The following is a 15,716-nucleotide window of genomic DNA, read 5'->3' on the forward strand; positions in this document are numbered from 1 at the left end:
AAATCTTCGAAGTGTTAGTGCGACATTAAAAGGAACCCACCTTATTCTTGATCATATTTCTAAACGTATATCATCACCATAAGTGCCACTATAATTGTTCAACTTAATGATTTATGATAATGTATGGGACATGTCAATTTTCCCATTGCCTTATCATGACGTTCAATCACCACATACAATCTTCCTGTCACCTGATCATATGTTCTCGCGCAAACTCATTTTCTTTTGACATCTCGAAGAATGGCTGCCCTTTATGAACTTGCTGATATCTGATATATAGCCCCTCTCTCTCTATCTGTGTGTGTGTGTGTGTTAGTGCGCGTGCAATGCCAAGCCGAATCTACGGCATGCAGAGATCTGACATTTTTAACATAGGTGGATTGAAGGAGGTAAAAATGCACCTCAAAGCCGGATTTTTAATTTAGCAAAACGCGTGTCGGGTTATGGTAATCCAACGTGCTGTCACTAGGATTAAATGCATAGATTCCTCATCGCTAGGCAACATACACATAACAGGTAACACAAGTCAAGGGGCCATCTTAAGTCTTTCGCGTAGGAAGCCATTTTCGTACCTCGACACGAGGATCCAAATTCAGTCCGTAATATCCGGAAGTTTTTGTCCGTGCATATGTATGCATTGCCCAGCCAGATATATGAATGTCATAAATCTGAAACTTTTGTCATACGTGGTGCTGCATTTCACCGATCATGCATGGCTGTGTCAAAGAGAATTCTTTTTGCTCCTAGAAATGTTTCAACCTCATCAATAATTTGTAATAATTATTCGGTGTTCATCAAACTTCCAAGTCTATGGACACAACATGTAATACAGACGAGGCTACCAACTACGGGACAGAGTTTCTGAACAACTTGGGGTCGCCTGGAGTACCACGAACATCTCGGAGTGGACGATTGTGGGACCGATTATTCCTCTCAGGAATATGAATCCTCCTTCCCTCTGCAACAGAATATGACTCTCAGTCAAGAAGCTGATGCCGAATATTATTGAAGCCACCATCGTGACTGGTTATGCCGAGGGTGTAATATTACTCTTCATTCCTCGGATTCAAATTATCTCTTCCGACATCCCGTTTCAATTTACGCATATACAGCTCACCCATTTGTTTGAGTTTCGTCACGTGCATCAACAAGGCACAAGGGCAATCACTTAAAGTTGTAGGAATCAAACATCGGAAATGGTGCTTCTCTTATGATTAATTGTGCGTGGGTTATTCAAGAGTTGGAAAGGAAAACGTACTATACATCTTAGCGTGAAATCCAAGGACAATTTATATAGTTTATCCGGAAGCTCTGTTATATTAATTTAATATTGTTCGTACCATCCACATATGCCTTTCCTGGCAGGATCTAGTGTTTACAGTGCACTATGTCTTCTGGTATAGGCTAGAGCAATTTTGTTACTTTCATAGATCTGTGTCTCTGTCTTATCCTTTGCTTTGACAATATAAAAGTGACTGAGGTATGAGCGATGCTAGTAATGCCAATCCTTATGCAGCCAGTCCCTGCTATGAATGGTGTGAAAATGTTGCTCATAGGGTCGGTTGGTGTATGCATTTCAGTGGGCTTGGCAGACTGATATGTAATAGCAACTCTGGCTCGGTGAGGAAAGCAACGGGAAACTACCTCACTCCTCATTTCCCTAGTACGCCTCTTCAGTGATGCCTATGCCATCTATGACAGCTGATGGCAGAGCTGTTAAGGATCCCACCAGCAGTATCGCTGACGGACTGAACATACATACCATACACCAAACTGGTATAGCCTATCTTAAGCATTGGAGTTACAATATTTTAAGAATAAAATAATTTATGTAAAAACTATGTGCGTTAATCAATATTTTTAATCTGCTTTTAAATCAATGATAAAGAAACATCTTACGTGGTTGAATTAATACACGCGGGCGAAGCAGCAGGCACATGCTAGTATATAATAAGAGTTTTGTATGTACATTGCTCACAATTTTAAAAGCATGGTATTTCTGTATCGGACGAGTCCACACAAAGAAGGAAATGCACTATTTAATTTCCCGTCATTTCTGTATGTCTGTCTGTATGTATGTACGTGCATCACGAGAAGACGGCTGAAGAGAATTTAATGAAAATCGCTATGTAAAGTCAAGAAATGAGCCACTACAATCTAGGCTATAAATCATGTTATTCACGCTGAGTGAAATGGTAGTTCAGGCGAAGGCCTAAAATCTATTTCTCAAATATTTATGTTATTAGTATCTTCATGGATAAATACCACATAACTAAAGTTATATAGAATAACATTTCCGATCATTTATGTCTTTTACATTTCTACCGTACCGCCCGTGATAGCAGAGATATTCATGAATTTGTATTTTTGTTCTTAAGTCCATATCAACGTCGAGCCATGAATAAATAGGAAAACAGAATTTAGTGAAAGACGGTATGTAGTGTCGGGGAATAATAAACTACAGACTAGGTTGTCATTAATTTTATTCACCTGGGAAGAAATGGTAGTTAAGGAAAGGCGCCTAAAATTTTATTTCAAATACCTATGTTACTGGTCCTATCGAAATATACTACATAACAAAAGTTGTAGAGAATACAGTTTCAGATCATTTATCCCTTATTGAGTTTTACCGTACAAGTTATGATAAGAGTGGCAATTCAGAGTCGGAAGAAAACTATATGTGAAGGCCTACAATGTCGAAAGCTCATAAAATTGGTCAACAATAACATTACATAGACCATTATTTTTTGTAATGTTCTATTTCTCTTATGCTACCACTCATCTCCGATAGATGTGATTACAGCTGCGTGTCGAATGTAACAGCCTGCCTGAATATTGGCGGGAAATAGGCGAGGAGTTATTTTTCTTCTTTAGTGCCGTTCTACTCACATTCTCACGAAATATGTTGCCGATTGGGATGAGTTCCGATAAATATTATGGATACTATTTGTGCGTACGTCTTTTGCTACCAACTCCAATCATCAGCAAGTTCTGAATCCTTTCATTTTCTGCTAAAAGTATTTTACTTTTGACTGATAGAATTAAACAGATCCCAGAGCAGCCAAACCTGGTGTATTAAACAATTCTTTTTTTTTTCGTTCAACTAAAGTAAAAGAAGAATAGGGCCCAATTTATATTTTGCAATAACGTCAAATCCTGCAGAAAAAGGGATGAGACTGTTGTGTGTTACCTTAAATATTTCTCTCAAAATAGGCTATTGAATTTAAAATTAGTTTATACGTATTAATTTATTGGCATTATGCGTTACTTATAAACATCCTTTATGATTGTTTACACCGATTGGCAAATATTTGTTATCTGATGAATTATAGACATGAATAATTAATTATTATACGTTTACATGGTGAATTCTAATTTGTGTGAAGCGGAGAAATGAACTGTGATAGAGAGGTGCCAACTGAGGTAAGAGTGATAAGAGTAAATCCTAAAAAAAAAGAAAGCCTTATATTAGCACTCACTAAAACGTATTTTGCGGATTCATATCATCAATATTACCATCAAAGCTATGATGAGTCAGGAGTGATATGGAAATAGACGGCCTACCTTGTCCCTTCCAGCTCTCCACGTCGTAGTCCCCACTGACATGGTTATCCAGCGGTCGCTGTTTCCACTGTTTGCTCCGATTTCGACCTGCAATAGAGGGCTAACCATTAACAACTAAAAGGTATATATCGTCGATTAAAAAACAATACCGCATAGCTGAAAATTCTATTCTTATCCATTATGTTCCTTAAGACTGGTCACGACTCCTAGCCATATAGGATTGTGCAATCCATCAGTAAACTTTTCGTTGTGTTAATTTTTCATGTGCCCAAGTGTAAAGGTAAATGAACCTGGCTCCATTATACCACAAGGGTGCCCAAATACCTCACGCAAACATACATTCCTACGGCAACCTACGGTAAGATTCATTTTCCTTCACACACTCGACTAGGAAAATTAATATAAGAAAAGCTGTTCTCATGATGCCATATCAGTGTGTAGATGGGAGGCCTGATCAGACGTAAGTAAAACAATGGACGTGAAGAACATTGGTAGATACGCGGTATTGATTTCTAAGCTAAGATATTCCAATCAACGTACTTGATAGTTCTGATCACAAATATCTGGATTTCACGGCATACTATAGTATTTAAAAATGACGACGCTTTACCATTTACGGCGAAAATTTACTGCACACAAAAGCAAATCGAATTCTTTCTGCTTTCCTATTAATGACATGGTTTAGAGGTAATCCTAAACAATTCCAAAAGATATCAATAGAAATGATTTATATAATACATAAGAAATAATACCACGTATCTAACAATCCTCTTCCAATCCAATATTTTCCGTAAGACTGGTCACGCCTCTCAACCACATATCGTCGCTGCGGAGCAAAAACTGCTAATGTGACAATGCTCTTCCTACCATTATCTTCCTTAAGACTGGTGCCAACTCTCCGCCATGTAAATATATGTGGTTCTTCATAACATTTTCATTGTGTTCATTTTCCTATGCTGTTGTGTAAAGTAACATTAAACTTACCGCACTGTACTGTAGGAATGCCAATTTGCATTATATATTTACGTACTCCTAGTATATCGTAGGCTTACTTCTAAAACCTCGTATGTCCCGATGCACTTCCTACGCATTATTTTCCTTAATGCTAGCTACGTCTCCCGGCCACATATGGATATGCAATCCATCAGAACAATTTTCACTGTGATCAATTTCCTATGCTGGTATGTAAAGTAAAATGGACCTTACCATACTGTATAGTAGGGATGTTGTTTTCATCTCGTATTTACGTACTCCTACAGTATAATGCATTTAAGGTTCATTTTCCTTTACACATTAGCACAGGAAAGTGAACACAACGAAAACTGTTCTGATGGGCTGCATATCAATATGTGGCTGGGAGGCGTGACCTGTCTTAAGGAAAATAATGGGTAGAAAAAGCATTGTGAGATACGATGTTTTAGAAGTAAGCCGTCGATATGATGCATTAAGGTTAATGATGGATGGTTCTGATGGACTGCATATCCATGTATGGTTGGGAGGTATGAACAGTCTTAAATGCTGGATAGGAGGGGCATTGTCAGTTACGTCGTATTGTTTCACTGCGTTATGCTAATACATGAATGATAATCCAAAAACCCTAACTTACTCATTATTTTAGTAACATATGAGGGTTGTTCAATTGAAATATGGACTGGCGCCTAGACATTAACTCTGTACGTGTTAGATATCATAAACAGTGTCTCAAAGACAGCATACGTGAGACATGTCAGGAGAGACTGCGGATAAACACCCCACCATTTAGGCACCTGCACCTGTACCTATGCTAGGTAGGTTTGTCTATGGCTAGCTGGTCCAATAATGGTTTTGAATTCATTATAAAGGACGCTGGGTCTGGTTTAAATTCTTCCACGACCCGCTTGATCGACGGTGAATCACTTATTCATTAGGGCGTTCTTCAACGGGTCAAATATTTCATAGTCGCCAGGGGATGGACAGACCTTGGATCTTGAAATATAAGGCTTTTTGCGGTTACTAAAATGAACCTGCTAAAACACGGATGTTCCGTTAACTTTCTTGAACTGTTGCCAGCTGTCTATAATTCAATTGAACAATCATTGCATATTTCCCTTCAAATAACAGTGACAGTTAAAGGTGTAATTTAACGGTATGAAGTACTATTGCACAGTACAACATAATTATATTAAATATATTCTACAATACTGTGATCAGTACACACCTAGGCTTACGAACAATATGCATATTTCAAATGTTATTGCGAAGCAAAGTCATTGTGATGTTTTCAATCATTTGTTTCATTTAGTCTTTGGAGTGGAACGTCGTATGTTGTAACGTAATACAACGGTATAAAAAGGAGCTCGTCGAGTCGGTCAATAATGCAGTGAATAAATGATAATGGGAAGTAGTCATCGGCCGTCAAGCTGTTGATAATGGCCTACCTTGACCATTCCAGCTCTCCATGTCTAGTTCTTCACTGAGGTGGGTATCCACCGGTCGATGCTTCTTGTGTTTGCTCCGATTTCGACCTGTAATATGTATTATTTAACATGTCTGCCTTTTACAAGAGTAATATCGTCGCTGTTCGGGCAAAAGGTTAAATCTCATTAATTACTTTACTTATGACTGGCCAAGCCTCCCAGCCACATATGGATATGCAGTCCATCAGAACAATTTTCATTGTGATCAATTTCCTATGCTGATGTGTAAAGGAAAATGGACCTTACCATACTGTATAGTAGGGATGTCGTTTTCATCACGTATTTACGCACTCCTACACTATAATGCATTTAAGGTTCAATTTCCTTTACACATCAGCACAGGAAAATGAACGCAACGAAAATCGTTCTGATAGGCTGCATATCAATATGTGGCTGGGAGGCGTGACCAGTCTTAAGGAAAATAATGGGTAGAAAAAACATTGCGAGATACGAGGTTTTAGAAGTAAGCCGTCGATATCCATATGTGGCAGACAAGCGTGACAAGTCTTAAGGGAAATAATGGATAGGAAGTGCATTTTGAGATATAACATTATGCCCGAACAGTGACGATATGATATACAGGTATTCGTGAAGATATTCTAAGAAAACATATACCGTAATCAATAACTATGAATATGTAAATACATAACATCCGAACTGAAACTATGTAATGCTTTTTTGAAGAATATGTAAATTAATTTACAGAGCATTTATAATCAGATTATTTACCCTTTCTACGATGGGGCATTTTCAATGACAGTCATATTACATATACATACATATTTGACAGTAGGCTATAATTATTGTAAACGCATTGAATTTATCCACACTGGAAGATATTGTAATGTGAAATAGTGCGCGTAAGAATACGACAAGTTCAGAACGGAAGGTTTAGTAACAAATAAGGGTATAGAACTTTCACTCTGACCTTAAAAAATGTTTCAGAAATATGCTACGATAAAAGAGGAACCGTAAATGTATGTCTTAAGTAATGAAGTGTCGAAGCGATTGACATTAATTGATGGTAACTTAACATGAATATCTTAGTTCATTTACCGTCCCAAAATGTAATATCTAAGAACGGAAGAGGAGATAAATATCAGCATTTTATTGGCCCACCATATATTCTTGAACTGTGCCTGAATAGAGCTGTTTACTGTATGTCATCTACATTACCTGTTGGCTAAAATGTAATAGATTAATCTGGAGTATATAAACAATGTGTTGCACTATCGTTCACCAGTGTAATTTTAAGCCTATAAGCTCGTATTGGTGTCATTTTACAATGTTGACTTACTCAGCTTCGCGGATAGTTTTGTGGCTCCATGGCTAAATGGTTAGCGTGCTGGCCTTAGGCCACAGGGGTCCTGGGTTCGATTCCCGGCAGGGTTGGGAATTTTAATCATCATTGGTTAATTTCGCTGGCACAGGGGCTGGGTGTATATGTCGTCTTCATCATCATTTCATCCTCATCACGACGCGCAGGTCACCTACGGGAGTCAAATCAAAAGACCTGCATCTGGCGAGCCGAACATGTCCTCGGACACTCCCGGCACTAAAAGTTATACGCCACTTCATTTCATTTCTGCATTTGAAACGTCCGCCTTCGTAGCGAAACGGTGAGTGCTATTTGCTGCCGTCCACGGTGGCCTGGGTTCGATTCCCTGAACTGTCAGAAATTTAAGAATGGCAGGAGGGCTGGTATGTGGTAGAAATTGTACATGAAGCTCACCTCCAGTGTGGGTGTGCCTGAAAGGATTAATAATGAGGTTGGGGTGCCATATTGGCACGTTTTTGTGTGTTAGTACATGCTATAATACTCATAAACATTCATCAGTATATTATACGCTCCAGACTGATTGAGTTGACTGCGCGGCTCGTGGCGTGTGGTTGTTAACTTACATTCGGGAGGTGATGGGTGCTAATAGTTTTTAGAGGATTGCTCAGAAACCACATTAATGTAGTCAGCTATCATAACATCGCTCGACCGGTAAAAGGTTGTATCCCACAATACTCTTCCTGTCCATTATTCCCCTTAAGACTGGTCACGCCTCCCAGCCACATATGGATACGCAGTTCATCAGAACAATGTCCGTTGTGTTCGTTTTCCTATGTCGGCGATTAAACGAAAATGAACCTTATATGCATTGTACACTAGGAGTGCGTAAATACGTAATGCAAACGTACATTCCTACAGTACGGTACTGTAAGGTTCATTTTCCTTTACACATCGGCATAGGAAAATGAACACAATAAAATTTGTTCTGATGGACTGCATATCCATACGTGGCTGGGAGGCGTGACCAGTCTTAAGGAGAATAATTGATAGGAAGAGCTTTGTGGAATACAACCTTTTACCGGTCGAGCGACGATAATGTTCCCATTATCTGGCTGCTAATCCTAAAGCCGATGCATTCAATTACTTGTGGATAACGCAGTTTAGAGCCAATCACTGAACACCTGCCTATGATGTAACTTCAACCGCACTTTCATTCAGGAATCCTGGCTGATGTTGTGAGTGATTGAGTGAGTGTATGTGTGTGTGTGTAACAGCACACTGGTGCCTGGATTTACATACCATATATCTATTTAAAGTATAGTGGTCACAAGGAGTACCGGAAACCAACATTTTAGTGTCAGTTTTTACGCTACCTGGATAGTGATTTCACTTCATTGGTATCTTGCTGCATTAATTGATCATTGGCAATAGTAGGAAAACTCATTTAAAAAAATTATTGGCAGCCTACACAGACTAATTGTCAGTTATACTAACTGTAGAACATTGAAATGGCAGGACTGTGACTAATGTTAGTATGTTTCAGTGCAAAATCACTACGAATGTAGATGTTTGTAATAATTCAATATAATTTACATTCATTTTTTCGTGCAGTATGCCATATTGTTCTTCAGTGTAGCACAAGAAACAATCAACACCGCAGCAAATGGGATTGCAGCACGTGTATAGTTGCACTTTGTCTCAGTGAGACCAAGAACTGCGTTCGTGCATATTACACCAAGCAGAGTTGATGTTCATTACGAATAGATTCGGATGAGACTCACTTATGTTTTTGGTTATCATTATTCACATAAAACACACTTATAATTAACTAGGCTAACAAGAGACATAATAGAAACAATAAACCAACTATTTTATGAATATAGGTAAGTAAAATGTGTGAAATCAAATATACGAGGGTTGGGGCAAAAGTCATGACAACAATTTTTTTCTTGAAGATACCAGTCCGGTTGGAAAAAGGGCACTGTGGGATACGAGGTTTTGCCCGTGCAGCGGCGATATTATCGAGTTTTAATTTGTATAATATTTGTCATTGACAAAGATATGTAATAGCCCACTTTATTATTTGTATTGCAATTGTTATTTGCTTTACGTCCCACAAACTACTTTTTTGATTTTCGGAGTTTCAAAATGTTACAATACATATTCAATATCCCCGTCTCCTTTGTTGGTGAAATATTCCACTACTATCGAATATTGGGTAATGAATTGAATTTAAAGGCTGATTTAATAATAACATTCATTCATTTATTCATTCATTCATTTAATTATTATGCGTGTAATGATACCATCGAGGGGATGTGATAGAGTCTATGTCTTCTATTTAGGGGCCAATGACCTAGCTGTTATGCATCTTTAAACAACAGACATCATCATCTAGCTCATCCATGTATGGTACTAATCTGAGAAGTGGATTGCCATTCACTCATACACGAGAAGAATTGTCTGGTTTGAAAGGCATTAAAACCGGGCAATGTGTCGGAAGAAGTCATCACGTCAACTATGTGACTCATCATCATCTGAAGGCCACCTGAGTACACAGTAGTCATCGTGGGAGGCTAGGGCCCTCAGAAAAATCAACGATCACAGATTTCTTATAATCAGCTAAGTAACTGAGAATACCCAATCCTAGGCAATGTGTGATTAAGAGAGTTTAAAGGAAGAAGGTTACGAGGACAAAGCATATATAAGAGAAAGTAGAAACCGTTTTTCTACTCGAGAAGTTGCATAAAGGTGCGTAGATGATGCAGGCTAAATGACTATGGATCAGCAGGCAGAGGTTGAATGTCATAGACGGTTATTCAGTTAAAGCGGAATTAATATCGAGAACGTACCACCTTGACTAGTGAAGGAGGAATAAATTTAAACTCTCGAAGAACACAAAACATATAGGCCCATCAACAGCGTGAGGATAAAAGAATCCTTCAGCTTTATGAACTCAATACCATCAGGATGGCTATTGATCATGTCTTTATCGTCGTAGCTTACTGCACATTTAATGGGCGAATATATTGTATAGAAGTGTGCTCTATGTGAAGGCTGGAATTAGTCCGGGAGAATAAATGTGTTCGTCTTGATGTGTAATTATTTCTTTACAGGGACCTTTTGAAAGCAAGTCCTTTAATCCGCCTGTGGAGACACAACTCCAGCACATAAATATTCATATCTCGTGCGAGAACTCAGTTTGCTTCCTTCAGACAACTATGTTATTATTCGAGAGTTAAGTGTAGGTAAATTAAAGTTTCACGCCAGTGAACGGCACAGACATAGTATATCGTCAGTATTGTCAATACAAAGCAAATGAACATTGACTTCAAATAGAAATCTACCTAAATTTTGTGAGAGACAGTTGGATGCGATCTTCCTGACTGGGACAGTGTTGAAAACAGAGGAAGTTGACAGCAAATCATTGCTGAAGAAACAAAACCTCGTATGTCACAATGCTCTTCCCGTCAGTTGTTATCCTGTATGTAAGAATGTATGTTTGCATGGCTTTTCTTTGGGGGGTGGGGGCGGGATGACTTTCGATGTTAGGCCCCTTAAAACAACAAGCATCTTCATGACATATTTGGGCTCTCCTAGAGTGTAATGTATTTTAGGTTCATTTTCCTTTACACTTCGGCATGAGAAAATGAACATAACGAATACTGTTCTGGTGGACTATATATACATATCGTCGCTGCAGGGACAAAACCCCATATGTGAAATATTTTAGCTTAGAACTTTGGTCGGTAAGGTTCTGTCATCTAAGGCGCAATATTGTGTGAATATTGTCAAGGCATTCTCGCTCTTCATAATGTAAGTGCTGCGGATCAGTATATCTCCAGAAATATTAACACATAGGAGATTTTGCCCCGGCAACGACGATATGTGACTAAAGGGCGTGATCAATTTTAAGGAACATAATTGACAGGAAGGAGCATGTTGACATACACGATATCACTTCTTCAACAACGATATGGATAGGCAATCCATCAGAACAGCCTTCGTTGTGTTCATTTTTCTATGCATGTGTGTAAAGGAAAATAGACCTTAAATACAGTGCACTGTACGAGTTAATAAATACGTCGTGCAAACACACATTCCTACAGTAGGGTATGGTACGGTTATTTTTCTTATCATGTGTTAATATGCATAGGAAAATGAATACAGAGAAAATTGTTCTGATGGACTGTACATCAAATGTGGCTGGCAGGCGTGACCAGTCATAACGAAGATAATATGGATAGGAAGAGCATTGTGATATACGCTTTGTTTCTTTAGTGACAATATCCGATCGCCAGTCGTATTGTACGGTGCATATTTTTCTTGTCATTCCTGGATTTTCCCCGATTTATTTGGGTCGGGACTTAACGTAGATTTGCCCTGTTTTACGACTGGATGATCTACCTCACTCCAATCCCTTTTTGGTGTATTTATGCACTCTTGAGTGTTACTTCGGTGGTCGGTAGTATGTTGTATGAAGTGAAGTGGATTAAGACGAGCACTAACACTCGTTCCCCGAGCTGGACGAATTATCCACGTGTACTTAAAATTATATGTCCAGGCTGGAATCGATGACGAATCCTCTAGACCGAAAGTCTGTACGCTAACCATTCAGGAAGACGGACCGTATAATAAGTGGTATAATAAAGTGTACTGAATTGCTTTGATAATGAGAACTTCGACAACTATTTTTGTAAATTTACTTTCACCCTGTGTGGAAAGAGCCGCCTGTAAATGTGTAAATAAATAAATAAATAAATAAATAAATAAATAAATAAATAAATAAATAAATAAATAAATAAATAATATAGATTTTGGGCATATACCACTATTTGTTACTGTTAATTAAAGGATACATGGTTTTTAAGTTATCAGTTGGCAGAGGCTAGAGTAAGTTTAACCTTCTTTCTTTATCCTGTCTTTATTATAATATTGTGACAACAGTGAAGGTACTGATTAATGGGAAGTGTTGGTTTGAGATATTCAGCATACGCCGAGTGCCTGTGCATGTGCTATTAATTCATTCTTGTTTTTCAGGAAAACTAAAAGTCATGCTTACACTATAACGTGACTGTCGAGATAATGACGATAGCCACGGGTAAAGCAAACTACTGGAACATGAATTTCAGTCTCAAAATCCCACACGTATTAGTCATTATTAAAACCAATGTTGCCTCAGTGAGAAGTTAGTGTCCATGCAACTCTGGATCACGTGCCCCAGATTCAAATACCTAACTCGTTATTTGCTTGTATATGCCAGTATTGCCTTGACGGGTTCAGCGACGTTCTCCTGGAACGACATGTTTGTTGAACTGTGGAGAGTAAATTAACACACCATTAAATTGTGAATAGGTACATTTATTATGTTCTCGGAAATTTCTAACGCCCTTTCAGTCACCTCAATAATTTCCGTGATCAATCTTTGAGTTGGCCGTGTGGCTAGGGGTGCGCAGTTGTGAGTATGCATCCGGGAGATAGGGAGTTTGAACCCTAATGTCGGCAGTACTGAAGATGGTTTTCCGTGGTTTTACATTTTTACACCAGGCAAATGAAAATGCTGGGGCCGTACGTTAATTAAGGCCACAGCCGCTTCCTTCACCAGTGTAGGCCTTTTGAATCCCTTCGTCACCATATGACATATCTGTGTTGGTGCGACGTAAAGCCAATGGTAAGAGAAAGATCATTATTTGGGATGTAATTACTTAACAGGATGTACGACCAACAACACGAGTAACGAAAGAGTTGCTCATGAACTAAATTGATTCTATCTGCTTGGAGTGCGTATATAAAAGAAAGCAAACCAGCACTTTCGTTTCCTCTCTGGAGACTGCAACAGTCCCAATATTTTATCAATTTTTTTGATATACCATTATTGAACTTGGCTGAAATGAAGACCCTTAGTTTTATAGATAGAATATATTTATTCTTAACTGTAAAGTAAAAAGATTGTATCTTAAATACTGTTCATTTTGTTCCATAAATTCGTTGATATTAAAAGCAATCAGTCCTGAAAAAAATATTTTTGAATTACCTGAAGTATATTTCAATCAGCCCGCCCAGTGGTGTAGGGGTAGCGTGCCTGCCTCTTACCCGGAGGACCGGGGTTCTATTCCCGGCCAGGTCAGGGATTTTTACCTGGACCTGAGGGCTGGTTCGAGGTCCACTCAGCCTACGTGATTAGATTTGACGAGGTATCTGGCAGTGAGATAACGGCCCCGGTCTACAAAGCCCAGAATAACGGCCGAGAGGACTCGTCGTGCTGACCACACGACACCTCGTAATCTGCATTTCCTTGAGCTGGGCAGCAATCACTTGGTAGGCCAAGGCCCTTCAAGGGCTGTAGTGCCATGCGGTTTGGTTTGGTTTTGGTCTATATTTCAATAAGGTTCATGTTTATTAATTGATTGAATTCAAAATTTCAGTAATACAGTTGCTGTATTATGGAAATATATTAAGAAGGAATAACTGTCAATATGCGTTCAATCATTCGATATATCAAATTATGGGCAATTTATCATTGTAAAATTTCTACTCATTTATTACACTTCGTCGGTGAAGTAACAATACTTGGTATGTCATAACTGTATCCAATTTTATAAGTTTCTGTTTGATGCGAGTGATTTACTAAAATAGAATACGAAATGAACAAGCTATTTGATACAATATTTGACAACACGTAGATTTTCATCTCAATTTAACTGAGATAAATATGGAATAAATTTCGCCACTCCTTTCTAACATTAATTAAACAAATACGAGACCACAAACAAGAAGGTAAATCTTCAAAACCTAAACATCAATACTTCTCTCTACATAACAATTAGTAGAAAGATTTATGAAATAATTTGACGACAAAGTTGACCGTGAAATGCTACATACATCAATTTTAAACAACAATTCCTCTTCGTATTTATAAACTTAAAGTTCAGAAAATGGCAGGAGGACTTAAATAACTTTGCAGACCTCACAGAAGGTAGATGTGAGAGTGGTAGCTTGAAGCGTTGTGCTCGTTTACATGATACAAGGTTCGTTGTGTCACAGCGGGGAGGGACTCAATGAAGCGACAATGTCGAGATTGCGACTAACTAGAGGACTACACGACTTGATGGTATTGGATTTCACTCAACTCATTCCTATTTATAAGCCAAGCCAGTCGCGTTGTTCATCTGCGACCTGGGTACTCATGAATGAAGAGCCTTCATTACACGGTACACAGCACCCCGTCCAAGCCCCACTCGTAATGGCTCTTCCTCGCTAATACGCTCTTACACATGCACTTCTTTCGCTATATGCTGCATAAATAGTTGCTTTAAATTATTTACCTTCCAAGAGTTCCCTCTACCTTTCACCAGTTACACGCTGAACGAAGGAAATTATAATATCCCTACTAAAGTACAATTTTTAATATTCAGAATGAAATTCTAGTTAATTAAACTAATCTGTCATACTCAAAGAAGATTTCAGTCGGATGCCTGATAGAAATCAGAGCATAAATTCACCTCAATCCATGAAATATCAAAGAACATACACATCTCATTCATATTGTTAATGGTACAAAGGAAAATTTTGTTGGCATCTCCCAAGTCTTTACGTCCTGCCCACTCCATATTTGATGTACCAATCAAATGAACTAATTCCTTTTTTCCCTGTGTGTATACGTATTCCACTGTTAGCAAACATTTCCCTCTCACTCGCTCGACACACGGATATGATTTAATACATCAGTAGAGAGAAATGTTTGGCAAACAATTCCATCGGATAATATTTACCTACTGCTTTGGTTGTTATGTATATTTTATATGCCTACAATTTGAATAGCCCCTATACCTGTTGCTGCTGCTGTGTATATTTATGCAGATGTGAGAGGGAGTTTTGGATTCGTCCGGTCCTCAAACTGTTTGTCATGTGGAGGAATCTGCGCCCCCCATCCCCCGCCCCCTGTTTACGTAACGTTGTATGAGTGGATATACTTCCTGCCAGCCGGTCTGCTCTGCTGGTGGAATGTTTATTTCTACGCTGCCTATTTATACCAACACGTACAAAACAAAGCATGCAATAGCTTTCAACCAATTGCTCATCAAGTTGAACTAATTCATTCGTTCACAGAAATGCGTCTCTCACCTTGTTAATAACTCTAAAGGTATAATTTTCCCACATAGTTGTTATAATCATTATCATATTCCTCGTTAGAATGTTCAGAATGCGTAAGGACGTTGTCGTTATATAAGACCGATTATGCTATTATGTCGTCTCATTTCTTTCATTTCACCACATTGCGACTAACGAGTAAGTCGTCCGGCCCCGCGGTATAGAGGGCAACGCGTCCACCTGTCACCCCGGCGGCCCAGGGTTCAATTCCCGGCCGGGGATTTTTAATTGTAAATGATTAATATCCCTGGCCTGGGGACTGGGTG

General features: G+C 38.7%; 1 protein-coding gene across 1 annotated transcript in view; it reads right to left on the bottom strand.

The window, feature by feature from the left end:
- LOC136858799 (lachesin-like) overlaps positions 1–15,716 on the bottom strand; it is a 686,055-nt gene that overhangs the window by 65,718 nt on the left and 604,621 nt on the right. The window contains exon 9 of the mRNA XM_067138618.2: positions 3,565–3,651. Within this exon, the coding sequence (XP_066994719.2) occupies positions 3,565–3,651 (87 nt within the window). The remainder of the gene's footprint in view (positions 1–3,564; positions 3,652–15,716) is intronic.

This window comes from Anabrus simplex, chromosome 1 (assembly GCF_040414725.1).
Source record: "Anabrus simplex isolate iqAnaSimp1 chromosome 1, ASM4041472v1, whole genome shotgun sequence".
Lineage (NCBI taxonomy): Eukaryota > Metazoa > Arthropoda > Insecta > Orthoptera > Tettigoniidae > Anabrus > Anabrus simplex.